General features: G+C 41.1%; 1 protein-coding gene across 1 annotated transcript in view; it reads right to left on the bottom strand.

Moving 5' to 3' along the window:
• The window catches only part of LOC137257335 (NEDD4-binding protein 1-like), a 41846-nt gene that overhangs the window by 12937 nt on the left and 12681 nt on the right, over positions 1-16228 (bottom strand). Inside the window, exons 2-4 of the mRNA XM_067794636.1 lie at positions 6131-7632; positions 4692-4925; positions 69-176 (exon numbers count right to left, since the gene is read on the bottom strand). Of these exons, the coding sequence (XP_067650737.1) occupies positions 69-176; positions 4692-4925; positions 6131-7632 (1844 nt within the window). The remainder of the gene's footprint in view (positions 1-68; positions 177-4691; positions 4926-6130; positions 7633-16228) is intronic.

Below are 16228 nucleotides of genomic sequence, written 5' to 3'. Positions count from 1 at the left end.
GCAGAATGTGTTCTAGGTGATGGTATGAGCAGCCTGAGGTTACTAAGAACCTCCTCCAAGTTTGGTACCTTTCCTCAATGATTTTCTTCCAGCTACTTTTCTCCTTCATGAGGTCACGGTACTGGTCATTGGACAGGATCACAGAGTCCTCCTTCTCCGCTAGTCCCAATATAAATCTGTGGACAGAAGATGAACAAACAAAATACATCAACAAGCTTCAGCTGTGATGTCTAGATGGAAGATTTCTACATTTCGTTTCCCACCACACATTGCCACCAGTTTCTTGTAATGACTTCACCTGCCTCTACTATCACAGTCTACCTGTCACCACTCACTGCCACCAGTTTCTTGTAATGACTTCACCTGCCTCTACTATCACAGTCTACCTGTCACCCCACACTGCCACCAGTTTCTTGTAATAACTTCACCTGCCTCTAGTATCACAGTCTACCTGTCACCACACACTGCCACCAGTGTCTTGTAATGACTTCACCTACTGTACTATCACAGTCTACCTGTCATCACACATTGCCACCAGTTTCTTGTAATGACTTCACCTGCCTCTACTATCACAGTCTACCTGTCACCCCACACTGCCACCAGTTTCTTGTAATAACTTCACCTGCCTCTAGTATCACAGTCTACCTGTCACCACACACTGCCACCAGTGTCTTGTAATGACTTCACCTGCCTCTAGTATCACAGTCTACCTGTCACCACTCACTGCCACCAGTTTCTTGTAATGACTTCACCTGCCTCTACTATCACAGTCTACCTGTCACCACTCACTGCCACCAGTTTCTTGTAATAACTTCACCTGCCTCTAGTATCACAGTCTACCTGTCACCACTCACTGCCACCAGTTTCTTGTAATGACTTCACCTGCCTCTACTATCACAGTCTACCTGTCACCCCACACTGCCACCAGTTTCTTGTAATAACTTCACCTGCCTCTAGTATCACAGTCTACCTGTCACCACACACTGCCACCAGTGTCTTGTAATGACTTCACCTACTGTACTATCACAGTCTACCTGTCATCACACATTGCCACCAGTTTCTTGTAATGACTTCACCTGCCTCTACTATCACAGTCTACCTGTCACCCCACACTGCCACCAGTTTCTTGTAATAACTTCACCTGCCTCTAGTATCACAGTCTACCTGTCACCACACACTGCCACCAGTGTCTTGTAATGACTTCACCTACTGTACTATCACAGTCTACCTGTCATCACTCATTGCCACCAGTTTCTTGTAATGACTTCACCTGCCTCTACTATCACAGTCTACCTGTCACCCCACACTGCCACCAGTTTCTTGTAATAACTTCACCTGCCTCTAGTATCACAGTCTACCTGTCACCACACACTGCCACCAGTGTCTTGTAATGACTTCACCTACTGCACTATCACAGTCTACCTGTCACCACAGACTGTCACCAGTTTAGAGTGTATTGTCTTTACCACAGTCTACCTGTCACCAAGATTGTCAACTACTAACCAAACTATATTAAAGACATGTTGATTTATTCCCTCACCTGATTTATTCCCTTTTCTGAACAAGTTATCAATATCCCCCGCAATGGTAAACTTCTCCTTGTGATTATGTCTATGAGTATGATTCATGATTATGTCAAATGTTTTGGCATGTATATGGCAGAGTGGAAGGAGAGTATTAAAAGGGTGTTAAGTTCTGGTCCAGAAACGAGCACTACCATCAAGGTCAAAGTTGTTGCCATGGAAACACAAACAGGAGTCATCAGCAGGTAACACATTTCCCACAACCCCCCAACCCCTACCCCATTTGACAGTTACTTAAAATCCAGCTTGATAGTTTTAGAAAAAGCAACACTTGGGGAACTGCCTCATAAATGTGCCAAGTTCTGTTAAAAGATATTGAAAGGTTTTCTTGAAGTTGTGCTCTGGAGACAAAGTCCACCTCCACATCCTTTTGAGACTAAGTCCAAATTGTCTCCATGAAAACCAAGAAAATAACAAATCACAAAAATCTGTAAATGGCAAAAGACATCACTTTAGGTTCTGTTGGATATATATAGTCTTGCAGAAAAATATTGAGCAGTTTTTGAGTTATGCTCTGGAAATGAAACACACTCCTCCCATTAAGTCCAAACAATTTACATGGAAACTGGGAAAAATAAAAATGACAAAAGATCTGTAAAAAGCAAAAGGCACAACCTTAGGTTCTGTTTGTTATACCTACCAGTTTGGGCTGGAAAAACAAGAGTCATCAGAAGATGACATACCTACGGCGGCGTATTAGGGCCACGGTGAAACATTTTTTTGGTGTCACCATCTCCTACGTAGGACTTACTATCTCCTACGTAGGACTTACTATCACCTACGTAGGACTTACTATCACCTACATAGGATTTACTATCTCCTACATAGGAAATAGTATCTCCTACATAGGAAATAGTATCTACTACGTAGGACTTACTATCTCCTACGTAGGACATAGCATCTCCTACGTAGGACTTATTATACCCTTCGTAGGACTTATTATACCCTACGTAGGACTTATTATCACCTATGTAGGACTTACTAACTCCTACGTAGGAGATAGTAAGTCCTACGTAGAAGATAGTATTCTTAACTCCTACGTAGGAGATACTAACTCCTACGTAGAAGATAGTAAGTCCTACGTAGGTGATATTAAGTCCTACGTAGGAGATAAGTCCTACGTAGATGATACTAAGTCCTACGTAGGATATAGTAAGTCCTACGTAGGAGATAGTGACACCCAAAAAATTTTTCACTGTGGCCCTAATACGCTTCTGTACATATCCCCCCGGCCCCTACATGTTTGAAAATACAAATAATCTGCGAGTTACTCGGTTTTTTTAGACTGAGTTTGAATTGTTTCCATGTAATTCATGAAAATTATAAATGCCATATATCTGCAACCAGCAAAGTCACAATTTCAAGATCTGTCTCATATATCTGCCAAGGTCTGTTGAAAGATATCAAATGGTTTTTGAATTGTGCTCTGGGAACGAAGCCCAAGTCCATTTTGAGACTAAGTCCGAAACGTTTCCATGGAAACCAAGAAAATAATACATCACAGAAACCTTTAAAAACCAAAAGGCACCACTTTGGGGTCTGCCACACATATCTAGAAAGTTTTACTAACAGATATTAAGAAGTTTTTGAGTTCTGCGCTGCAAATGAAACACACCTCTCACTTTTTTCAAACTAGGTCCAAAGTGTTTCCATGGAAACCAAGAAAATAATAAATCACAAGATCTATACATAGCAAATGGCACCACCTCAGCTTCTGACTGATATATCTACCAAGTTTTGCACAAAAATATTGAATGGTTTTTGAGTTCTGCTAGAGAAACAAAGCCCATCCCTCCATTTTGAGACTATGTCCGAAACGTTTCCATGGAAACCAAGAAAATAATAAATAAAAAAAAACTGTACATAGCAAAAGGCACCACTTTAGGTTCTGACTGATATATCTACCAAGTTTTGCAGAAAAATATTGAACGGTTTTTGAGTTCTGCTCCGGAAGTGAATCCCACCCCACCATAAGACCAACATCAAAATGTTCCATTGAAAAACAAAAAAAATATAAATGCCAAAAATCTGAAAATAGCAAAAGGCACAACCATAGGCTGAGATTACCATTTCTATCAAGTCAGGTCTAAAAATATTTTAAACGGTTTCTGAGTTATGCTGCGGAAACAAAATGATTACGGACGGACGGGGGACGGACGGACAGACGAGGCATCGACTATATCCCCAACATTACATGCCGGGGGGATAACAATGAGAGTGTGTGTGTGAGTACAGAGAGAGAGGGAAGCTAAACTGTGAGGCTGCTCCATGTGTTATACAGAAACTGACGGAATACAAAAAATGAACTGAATACTCTCTTGTGTGACATGTTGGTAGAACCACCCCACTTGGTCACACAGGTATGAGTGAAATTCCTTCGCCCAATCAGTACTCCAGGTCAGTTTATATTTCATGCAGAGATGATATGAGTATGTAAACAGCAATCACTTTATTTTCTCAACTAGCCTCAGCCACCCCAAGCCAACTTCTGGTGGGAGAATATTTTGCCTCTTGCAATACCTACAACTTTGATCTGTGTATGAATAGCTATAAAATGTTTAAAATGTATGAGTGTGTTTGTTCATTTAATGACATTTAGGTGCCCTCTTTGTATAAACTCCCGGGTTGTAGACAGTGTACTTCCCCTGGAGTCATGGTCCCTATTGCTTGGGCACTCACTATTCATTCATTTTGTCTCTTAAATATATAAAATAACTCTTCATGCATTTAATTTATGTGAACTTTGATCCCAAAAATGAAATCGCGGGTATCCATATACCCTGTGTCCAAACTTTGTTTAATTACACCAAAAAACCAGCAAAGTTATGGGAAAATTAAGATATTTTCAGCGAAAACTGGCAGTCCACAAGTTTCCAATATTACATGTTCAAAAACAAACCCAACTTGGATCAACAATTTTGACACATTATGTGCCTCTATAATATTTATTTATTGTTCAATTTTCAAAAAGGAGAAGTGATTTGAAATCAGAGGAATGCCAGCTATCAGACAATGTTATTTATAATCAGTTATCTGTAACATGAAAAAGTCACGAAGTATAGCTAGTGTTGTGATTTGACAATGACTTGTTTGATCACATAAACCTACCTGTCATCATAGCTGGCCACTAGCTTCCCCTGTATTTTCCTGGAAGGAGTGAATACCAGGTGTTCTGATTCCTCCAGTTTTAGAAGGATGTCCTGGTCTCGGATCTTGTTGTCACAATAGTTCCTGTACTTTCGCCACTCGGGAACAAAGACTGTGACCTTGTGCCCCCTGTCCAGGAAGTAGTCCACAGCAATCTGGATACCTTTGCAGGAGAAGACTTTGCTGTTACCATGACTGAAAACATATAAACATGTGTAAACACTCTGACTGAGTATACATGTATCTGATTTATTAGAACTTTAAACAGCCTAATCCTTAACAGAATTTGCAAATCACACTGACTGGACCAATAATGACAATTGTTGACAACTGTAAGGATACAACCTCTATTGCATCTCAGCCACAAGCCCTGTGTGTTGGCTGTTAATAACACTAAATATCTACCACCTACAGATACAGGTGGCTGAGTTATTCTGATGTAAATTGAGGTCACAATCCAAAATGTATTATCTGGATGTCAGTCCAATTCTTAAAATCATCTACCTCTACTACATCCTTGGTGGGGTATGCCAAGTGTAGGTAGGTTTGGTACCATAGTGTATGGTGATCATGAAGTGGATGGAGCACCATGTGAATTCTCTTCAAAACTTTGAAGATTGGTAGTGAAAATGCAGGACTTACGCCATTCATGAAATAGAAAATAGAGGCAGAGGGAGTGTAGAGAATACCATGTGACAGGTGTAATAGGGGTAGAGGGAGTGTAGAGAATAGTATGTGACTGGTGTAATAGGGGTAGAGGGAGTGTACAGAATACTATGTGACAGGTTTAATAGAAGTAGAGAGAGGGTAGAGAATACTATGTGAGGGGTGTAATAGGGGTAGAGGGAGCGTAAAGAATACTATGTGACAGGTGTAACAGGGGTAGAGGGAGTGTAGAGAATAGTATGTGACAGGTGTAATAGGGGTAGAGGAAGAGTAGAGAATAGTATGTGACAGGTGTAATAGGGGTAGAGGAAGTCTAGAGAATACTGTGTGAAAGGTGTAATAGGGGTAGAGGAAGTGTAGAGAATACTATGCGACAGGTGTAATAGAGGTAGAGGAAGTGTAGAGAATACTATGCATCTGAGATGACGTGGCTCAGAGCGTGTAACTGTCTGGAGAATTTGTTTCCCTGACAACCAGAGGAGACACGAAGGGGATTAATCTATGAATGTATTTCAGTGTATATGATGCCACAATCTCACTTCAGTGTCACATCCACAATCATATGGCATCATTGAAATTGATTTCATTTTTCAAATATTTTGATGAAATGTTAACTATATATTTTTCATACCGTAATTATGTAAAAACGTTTCTCAGATAAAAGACCTGTCTTCAGAATCCTATGGAAAATTTCAACATGAGCAGAAATGTGATGAATATTGTTTTGCACTCACAACATGGCAACATTACTCCCATCAATGACGATATAGCGAAGGACATCCCCTACAGCGGTGTGTTGCTGAGAAGCCTCAGAAAAAGATCTGCCAGATGCACAATAAGCTGGAACAGGGACACTGGCATGAGGGAGTATTCTTGGCACACTGGCAGACATGAGAGCAACAGGCTGCTGCTTCTGCTGTTGATGTTGCTGCTGTGCATCCAGCACTAATCTGTCAGGCCTCTGTTGTCGTGCATCCCAAGCTGAAGTACTTGCATCCCATCCATCATTTGCTGATGCAACAAGTCTCTGTTGTCTGGGTGGCATCTGGGGCACGGTATCAGGCAAGTGGGGAACAGCTTCCCAAACCTTCATCACACAAGTCTGTTCCTGATCTGAGTCTGGATGAGATTTGCGTTTCGTACCTGAAACACTTTGATGCCTAGGTGATTGTGCCTTGGGTAGTTTTTTCCTGTCTTCGCTGCTCTGTTGCTGGTGGTAGACTGCTGCCAAGTCTTTCTGCTTCTGCTCATTTTTCTTTTTATCTGTTTGGCTCAAACCTCCTTGTTTGCTTGACTCTATGGTTTCTTGCATGTCCTTGTCACACTGGAGATGATCCTCCACCATCAAAATGCTGTCATCCAAACACACCACATCGTCTTCTGAGTCCTCACCATGAGCCTTGCTTTCATCTGTACTTATACCCAACTGCTGCTTTCCTTCTTTCACTTTCATCAGCAGAGTGAGAAACTCTGTTGGTTTCATTGGTGGTTGAGCATACATAAAGCCCTCTTCAATCTCCTCATCTGTGTAACCAGTAGATGTAGCAACCCTCCTCAGTTCCTCACTATCTACACCATGACCTTTCCTTCTCGGACTAATCTGTGCTGCAGATGTGAACTGTTTTGTTACCTTGGACACTTCTACACTTGGTCTGCTACACAACACACTATCTACCACTGTCTTTCCCACAATTGCATCAGTTTCATCTGAGGATTTCTTCCGGCATATTGGAGCAGTAGCATTCTTTCTTGAATCTTCACCTCTAGCTCGCAAAATAACCTCAGATGATGTTTTCTGAATCCCCAAGCCATGAAGCTGGTCATCTGGCACATCATCAGTCTGATGCTGACCCACCTCTAAGAAGATTCGCTTGATCTTGTCAGGGTAGTTAAGAGAGCCACTGTGTTCCCCAAATGTCTCTTCCAACTTCTCATCCAGTCTCTGAGAGGCAGCCCTGCCTCTGGTATTCAGTGCATTTGGCTCATTGGAAGAAGTGACCTCTGGGCTGTCCACTTCAATGATGTCACTGCTGCACCCAGTCAATTCCTCCAGAGCTGACAGAGCAAGAGTAACTGCAAGTTCATTACCACTGATCTTTATACTGTTGGAGGAATGTCTTATCAACACAGCATTTGTGTTTTTTTCAATATTTTCAAGAATTTCATTGTCAAGGAAGTCAGCAGAGCACTTAATGACCTTCGTCTCTTCAGGGTCACTTAGGGCAAGAATGTAACTCTGAAAATGAACGAAAAAGGTTATGAGATATATCACCCAACACAACTATGCCATGAAATCTGTCATGTTGTCTTTTTCACTAACCTGGAGAACCACACTTGTTTCAAAAAGAGTGTACTGTGTTTTACTTATCAAAGGGAAATATGCAGAATGACACATCTAAGCAATGTAAATATCAGCACTCATTTATTTGATAAAGAGGGATGTGGTCATTGGCCACTCAGTCATGATAGAATGACACTATCAACATGGTACAATTATGTCTGAAAATGTGATTTTCTGATTGAAATTGACATTTTATACTTTTCCTGACTCTTGCTTATTATGCTTGTCTCCTATGCGAACATAGTGGAATGCTTGAATCCTCTGAAGTTTACTTCATTAAAGCTGACAAAAAATCATTACACACTCACAATTAGCCTCTTGTGAGCCCATGCATTTTGGCGTCACATGACAAATTAGTCACATGACATGCCATGCTCTTCACTCTCTCCGAATACTTGCCCGGCACCCAGATTTGCAGGGACATCCACGGTGTCATGAGAGGGGAGGACGGGAGGGTTGACCTCATGAGTCAGGACATATCAATTTTAATCAGAAAATTACATTTTTCTCGTATCCTGACTCATGCTTATTATGCTACCCAGAATTCCACGTGGGTCATGTGACATCCTGGTTGTCATGTATTTTACAGCCTGTATCCCCCCATAGGAACTTGAAATGGCACAGGAGATTTCCAGACTTTCAACTTTCATTCTTGTATCATGGGTGGACCACAACCATCAAAAATGTTTTCCAAAAGTTTATTGATGACATCTTCCTGTGTTTCTTAGATACCCTAATGTCCTACTAGTTATGCTATAGCAACTTCATCGATTGACACGTGACAAGTGAAGATGCAATCCCTTCTTTAGGTACAGGTACAAGGATATGATCGCTGAAGATAGCCTGTTCTGAGACATGTGCATGGACTCTCAACCATTTTTCTCCACAGAGTGTATTGACATCAATAAGTCATGTGATAGAAAAGGGTGAGATTTTCTCAGCACCCTCTAGGAACCGTTAGTTGTTGTGCTACAGCTAGTGGACTAAATTGGTGAATGCCAGCGACATCATCGGTGGTAATATCTCTGAGGTACGGGTTGGCAAACACCATATCGGATTTCCCAAAGCAGACCTCCATTATAGTTGTTATCGAGCAGTTCCCATGTAAAGCGAGTGATGAGGCTAGGACACATACTTCCTTCGTTGGAGGCTGGCGTAAAGCCTGCTGCTGTATATGCTCATAAAATAAAGGTTCTCATCCATACCGATATAGCATTCCTTGAAAGTTCTGTGGGTGTTTCAGTTGATATCAGGATAAATAGGTGTTGAATTTCGATCTCATTTTAGTCCATTGTAGGTAGATTTTCAATGCTCTGATGGGGCACAAGGATAAACCTTGTGTGTCCTTTGGTCCAAGTACTGTAGACAGGGCTGGGATATGAAACTGTCTGTCAGGTTGTCTTGCCAACTGATTTTTAGCAATATAAATCCCATCTGAGTCCAGGGTGCACACTATCTCAATGCGCTGTTTTCTCAAAGCATGTTCACGCATAATCTAGTGCATGTATTCCTGACATTCAGGTGGTTGTTGCTAGGGCAAACAAAAACAGTGTTTTTGTGTAGCATGTCCAAGGAGAGAGTTTCTGTTGCCCAAGCTTGTGGATCCGGTACCAGCACCACAAATGTCTGTATCTGTTTGTTGAACTTAGTCGCAAACAGGTCTGTTATTGGGGACCCTATAGTTTGTATTATGAGCCAGAATGCCTCTGGATGTAGCATCCATTCTGTTGGAGATGGTTGCAATGGTGGAGATAGAGCGTCTGCTATGACATCCTTTGCAACTGGAATGTGACATACTTTCACAAACATGTTCAGCTTGTCGATGATGCTGAAGCGTCAGTTGTAACAAACTTGGTGACCTCGAGTTGACGCTTGTTTGTTTATACAGAATGCTAACGTGGTGTGTGAACTCAGGGTTTGGCATTCCTGAGACGACTTGTCCAATGTTGTATTGCATTGATCACTGCTTTCATCTCTAGGAGATTGATGTGTTCTGACTGCTCGTCTTGACCACTTTCCTGAGGACACTTCATTGTCAAGATGAGCACCCCATCCTTGGAGAAATGCAAACAGATCTACAGATGAACTATGCAATCTGGCTCTGTTAGGTAAGTTCCCCCACAGACATTGTCTATGTGTGTCCACCGGAGGAGATATGTCTTGAGATAGTCCAGTGATTGCTGACAAATCTCTGTAGCGGGCCTAATTGTAACCAGGAAGTCCCACTGTGTGTCATCTATTGGGCTACTGTAAGTACACCAAGAAAACACTGTCAACTGCTAAGTGTCAACATAGAGAGTATTGCTTGTGCTATTATGTCTTGTATTTTGTTCCAACGATCTTCTGGGACATGCAATATGCAATTCTGAGCTGTGCTGAATCGTATCGCTAAGAATTGGAGATCCTGCGATGGTTCTAGCTCCGACATGAGTACATGATAGGTTTGGTCACTTGAGTAAACAACCAGGGGGCAGACGATATTCAAACTGGTAGGATGTTCCCCTGAAAGTGACATGCCTTGAACAGGAATCGTAGATATTTTTGTGATTCTTGGTGTATCTGTATGTGCAGGTATGCGTCTTGAAGGCTTATGCATGCGAGGTAATCTGCCACATGTACCAGTCATTGGAGCTGAGGAAGATGTATCATCTTGAACTTGGCAGACTTGAGTAAATACTCTATGTTGAATTTCCTTATATTGTATAGGAGGTGGCACTTTTCTCTCGAGTTTTTCAAGAACTAGGAAAACATGTCCATCCTCTAGGGCGAATAAGGAGAGCGTGAAAAGCATGGCATGTCATGTGACTAATTTGCAGTCCAAAATGCACAGGCTATTCTTGGGTGAGCAATGAATTTACATCTGTTTTAATGCAGGGAACTTTGAGGGATTCAAGTGTATCACCATGTTTGGATAGAAGAAGGAGACAAGCATAATAAGCATGATTCAGGATAAGGACAAATACAAAATTGTGTTATTGTATCACTGAATATAAAAAAGGTAATGCAATGACTGCTGGCTGTGAATAATACACAAAGTGTATTTATAAAATAGTCACATGTTATAACAAGGATCAGTACAGTATAGCTTACACTGTGTTCATTCTAGCAATAATAAAAAGCCCCACCTGTCCTCAGTTATGAGGGCCATTTAGAAAATGGTGTGGGTCATGTAAAATTAATTGGACTTGTTAGATTTACAGTGCCTAGTAGTCACTAATTTGAGTTCACTTAATTATACAATATGCCCAATACAGGAAAGGTAAACGATTTGAACCAGGGAAACAAAAACACCAAGATTTGTTCAACATTTATTGAACCGTTAGGATTACTTCAAAATGAATCTGAAAAAAGGAACATAGTTTTCTCAACAGCACTGGAACACCACAAGTTGATACTTAGCAATGAAAAATAATTTTGTTACAATCCGCTAATATCAGTTTTTAATTCTCAAAATCAACTTCAATGTAAAAACTGAAGACTTGTTACACTTAAGAGTTTTCTCAACAGCAGTGTCTAATTTACTAGGTTAATTGAAGAAGTGGGTCATTGGACAGTGGTTAACTGAAGAAGTGGGCCATGGCCCATGGTTAATTGAAATAGTGTAACATTTGCCACTGTTAGTGGGTCATAAGAAAAGACAAGGGAGACATTCACTCTGCAATTTTAAGGAATATGTCATGCAAAAAGCTGTTCAGTTGTATCAAAGTGATAATTTAAATTGAATTGCTGCCTTTTCTTACCACGAATCATATTTTTCACTGCCATTTTCATTTGTCCCTTCAGGGATTCAGCTTGAAAAGCAAGTTTATGGTCGGCACTATCAGCATGTCTCTGGAGCGTGGAAGTACGGAAATTATCAGTTCCATCAGTGAAAACATTATGCTTTCCATTTTTCAGACAAAGTGCACATGCCATTTTGTTTTTACACTCATTATAGGGAACCCACTGATACAAACCTTGCCATTTCGTTTGGAATGAACAGGTTGATGTTTTGTTCTCAGTTTTAACATCAGTCAGCATATCATTGTTTTTCTCATACTTTCGTCTCAGTTATTAAATTAGAACTGTCATCACTTGACCTTGCAAAGGTTTTGGCATTTTCTCTATCAGGCTTTGTTCTTTTTTGTTTCTAAAAACAGCAAACAACTTTTCAGCTACATTTCATTTCGATAACTGCAGACTCTCTTATCAACTTCCGTTAACGCCCTAGGACATAGCCCTGGGAAATACACTGGTAGGGGACGTAACTCTTAATGTATAACTAAACAGCATGACTTGAATAAACTATGTATTATAAACTCAGTGCATTGATTTAGGCACTGTATTAGATGTGGGGAAATCATGTACAGCACTGCGGGGATTGTGAATGCTGATTTATCACCTGGAATTGTGAAAATATGTTGTAAATATTAAACATCTGGAGTGGTATGTCCTTTTCACACCTGATCCCAGACGAAATGGGCAATCACATCCATCTCCCAAGCCACTTCTGAAATTGGCAACTTGTCCTACATTAAACCATACCTATACATGCATATGTTAATGCTTCGAACGCTTAATTTGTTCTTCAGGAAACTGCTTCTTTATTCTAGAGGCACTCCAAGTTCAAATCTTTTGCACATGAAATTTTCATTACAATCTTGAATCATGTTGAAATTTATTGTTTGTCCATATGTTGCAGTTTTAAGGTACTTTCTAAAATTATGTAGATCAGAATCAATGCATTCAAAACACCCGTGCAAAATATTTTTTTGTGTGGTTTTATGATTTTTGTTTATGTGAATATCGCGGGTTTCTCTGTTAATGCAAACACTGAGAATGACTGCCCTCCCGAAAAAAATAATTGCTCTCCTTACAATAACTGCACTCTTGAGAAGAATGACTGCCCTCCTGAGAAGCATGACTGCTCTCCTCAGAATGACTTTCATTCTTGAGATGAATGACTCACTCACAGCTCTCCTGTGAAGAATGACTGCTCTCCTGTGAAGAATGACTACTCTCCTGTGAAGAATGACTGCCACCTTGTGAAGGATGACTGTTCTCTGAGAAGAAATGTAGCAGGGTGTGGAGTCATTCCACAGATGACATCCTTACCTTGTCGCGTTGCTGATGGGGTTAATGTCTTTGGTCATGTGGACAAGGCAACCGAGTTGGATCAAGTCTGTCATTCGAATCCCAGCATAGGACTTATAAATTTTGTGGCTACCACATTGGTGCCCAATGTGAGGCTGAGCATGTTCATATCAAATTTGAACAAAATATGCCTCAGTACCCAGCAGTTCATGACATGTCTTCTGTTGATGGTTGAGTATGTAGCAGGGCGTGGAGTCATCCCACAGATGACATCCTTACCTTGTCGCGTTGCTGATGGGGTAAATGTCTTTGGTCATGTGGACAAGGCGACTGACTTCAGATAAAAAAGTCTGTCATTCAAACCTTTGGAGCCAGACAGGAGACCAGACTAAATGTCATAATCAAATCAACTCCAGCCCAGTTAGTTCAGAAAAGGGTGAAAATGGAGAGAATGACACACAGTCAGTCATCATGTGGGACACTGGTGTGGGAATTAAAGAAGCCCACTTGAGCTATTTTTAAGACTGTTCATAGAGGAACAATAGCAGGTTCCACTATACCCTTGAAGAAAGGCAGATAAAGCAATAATGTGTGTGAGTCAGGATGGGGCAAAATATAATTTTCCCTTACCCTGACTCATGATTATTATGCATATCTCTTTCCTCTATGCAAAGATAGTGGAACTCTTGAAATCCCTTTGAAATTCTCTTCTTTGAAGCGGACGTACAATCACATTCACGAGCAAGCAGCCTCCCTTCCCTTTTCCTGCCAATATCGGTAATAAGACCTGCCATGCTTGTCACTCTCTCCGTCACTGCCCGATGAGACGGTTGGAGGCAACTTAGTGTCTCAGCACACCATTTAATATCCAAGTACAGAGGACTCTGTCAATACCAGCACCACTAGGGACCAAATAAAAATGCCGGTTTTGACAAAGCGCTGGTATAGGCAGTTTGCCTCATGACACCTCCCGTTTCTGAATAATATCAGGAAATGTCTTGTTACAGTGCCCACGATTCATCACTCTATGGAAGGGACACGTATCACACACTAATTAACAAGACACTAATTGACACTTCCCATTTCTGAATAATCTCGGGTAGTAACCACGAATTGTGTTGTTACATCATTTGGACCTAACTGCATCAAAGGGTTGCGCCATCTTTCATGTGCCAGGTTTTACAGATTTGTTTTCACAACCATGCATATATCTGGAGTAGACAGAGGCCGGTGTTTACAGATGTCTTTATATGGATTCATCACATGCATCCCCCTCAACATCGTTCTTTGTAGCAGTCTCAGAGCAGCCTACAAGGTGGATGATAACGTTTAGCCCAACTGGATACTTCCACACGATAAACCTTCTTCAGACCTACATCTGCTGAACTGAATCTGCTCAGAAGACAAAGCTTATTGGCAGCATCACCTTGGGGTGACGGCTTTATCAAGTCACTACTATGGATTCCTTGGTCAGCACAGAGTCTTCAGCAAAAAATTCAAGGATGTTGCCAAAACAGCTACACACGACTCCCGAGACGTCATGATGATTGAGTCCATAGATACTCTGGCCACCGTCATCAGACATCTCTGCACTACTTTAACAAGTCAAAGTACTCCAGAGTGCAGAGAGCATGGGATAAGAAGCACGCCAACTCTAGGAATGGGAAGGGTTCTTTTCGTTGTTCTTCTGGAGGAGACGAACTCTCTTGGAAAAGGATGTCCCTCCAAGGGTACAAGAGGAGGAAAACACTAAAGATCAGGGTCAGAATGACTGGAGTCTTCCACTCCCGGCCATTCGCATACAACCATCTCATGTGGGTGGACATCTGCAATGCTACTGGAAGAATTGAGACATCCTTAATGACAACTATGTCTCGCAGATCCTAAGGGAAAGCTACAAGATTCCAATACAGGAATCGCCATCTCTCACATTACAAGAGACCCAGCCCTCTTTGTGTATGCACAGATCAAGTGGAGAAACCAACTGACGCCATATTATCCCTGCAGGAGAAATGTGCAGTTAAGGAGGTACATCCATAGGACCTCACACCTGGATTTTACTCCCCAAAGAAAGGTTTTGGCTCATCTACAACATGTAGAAAATCAACAAGAATTACCAGCTCAGACCCAAAAGGTTCAGAATGCTCCATCTACCGCACCTCAGACATCTCATTCATCTGGCAGATTACCTCATAAGCACTGATCTACAAGATGCATATCTTCACATCTTGACACATCTGGAATTCTGGAAACAACTGGACTTCCTATTCCAGGGTTGTCATTTCCAGTGGAATGTCCTACCGTTTGGAATATTGTTGGCCCCTTGGATGTTTATTCGGGTAATCAAGCCCATCATAACCCACCACCATCATTGTGGGCTATGCAGTGCTTTCTACTTTGATGATGGTATTCCAGTTCATTACAAGAAAAGTAAACTGCAGCTTGACTTCACCGTCAGGCTATTCACTCAACTTGGATGGCTTGTAATTCTACTACACTTGGAGCCAGAGCCGCAACAGTATCTAAAATTCCTAGGTGAACCCACTAGCTGCAAGAGTTGCATGTTCCTCAAGGAGTTGAGACTGATAACTGCCTTTTGAGACTGACATCCAATGATCGAGAGGAAAACAAAGCACCTTTGATCTGGTTATCTGGATCCTCGCGCTATATAAATATACATAAATAAAAAAAAAGAATGACAGAGCAAACACTTCTCTCACCAGCACCAGCTAATTCCATTTGCAACATAGTGTCTTAAAGACTACTGTGCACAAATATATTTCCATGATGTAGCACCCATGAAACCACAGCAACACAGAGATTCAGCTGATAGCTGTTGATGCCAGCTGTCATTGCCAAGACGTGTCTATAAATAGCAATGTTTCAATGCCATAGTTTTCAAGTTTACCAGAAAAATTGAGCTGACATATTTATGTTTATAGATTTACTGTTGATTTTTTTGTCAAAAACTGATTTGCACCTTGTGCAAGTTAGACTCATAACTAGATTGCACACTGGGCTGCACCAGTGCAAGTAACAAATCACTAAATCAAACCCTGCAAGCATATTACATAATTCCTTGAAACTGTCTGTCAATCATCAAAAGATACAATTAGTTGTTTGATTAAAATTTAGACATGGAAGGCTTCTCAGAAGTAAGACAGAGAAGGGCCTGAGAGAAGGTGATGAGATGTGATCTTGAGGTTGCTGGCTGGAGTCACCAGCACACCATATCTCAGTATTATCAGAAAGACATTAAAGTATCTCAAGATATTGCTACTGTTTTATTTCAGGGCACAAGTCTCATTTGAGAGCATACTATTAAGGAGTTCTCAATGTTTTGCCAGTTGTAATATAGTCTTGTAAGGGCCAAGACTGATTATGATGTATCTTGTAATACATTACAGATGTAATCTGG

This window comes from Haliotis asinina, chromosome 12, assembly GCF_037392515.1.
Source record: "Haliotis asinina isolate JCU_RB_2024 chromosome 12, JCU_Hal_asi_v2, whole genome shotgun sequence".
In the NCBI taxonomy this organism is placed as follows: domain Eukaryota; kingdom Metazoa; phylum Mollusca; class Gastropoda; order Lepetellida; family Haliotidae; genus Haliotis; species Haliotis asinina.
Note: the sequence above shows the minus strand (reverse complement) of the source record. Positions and strands in the feature narration are given on the sequence as shown.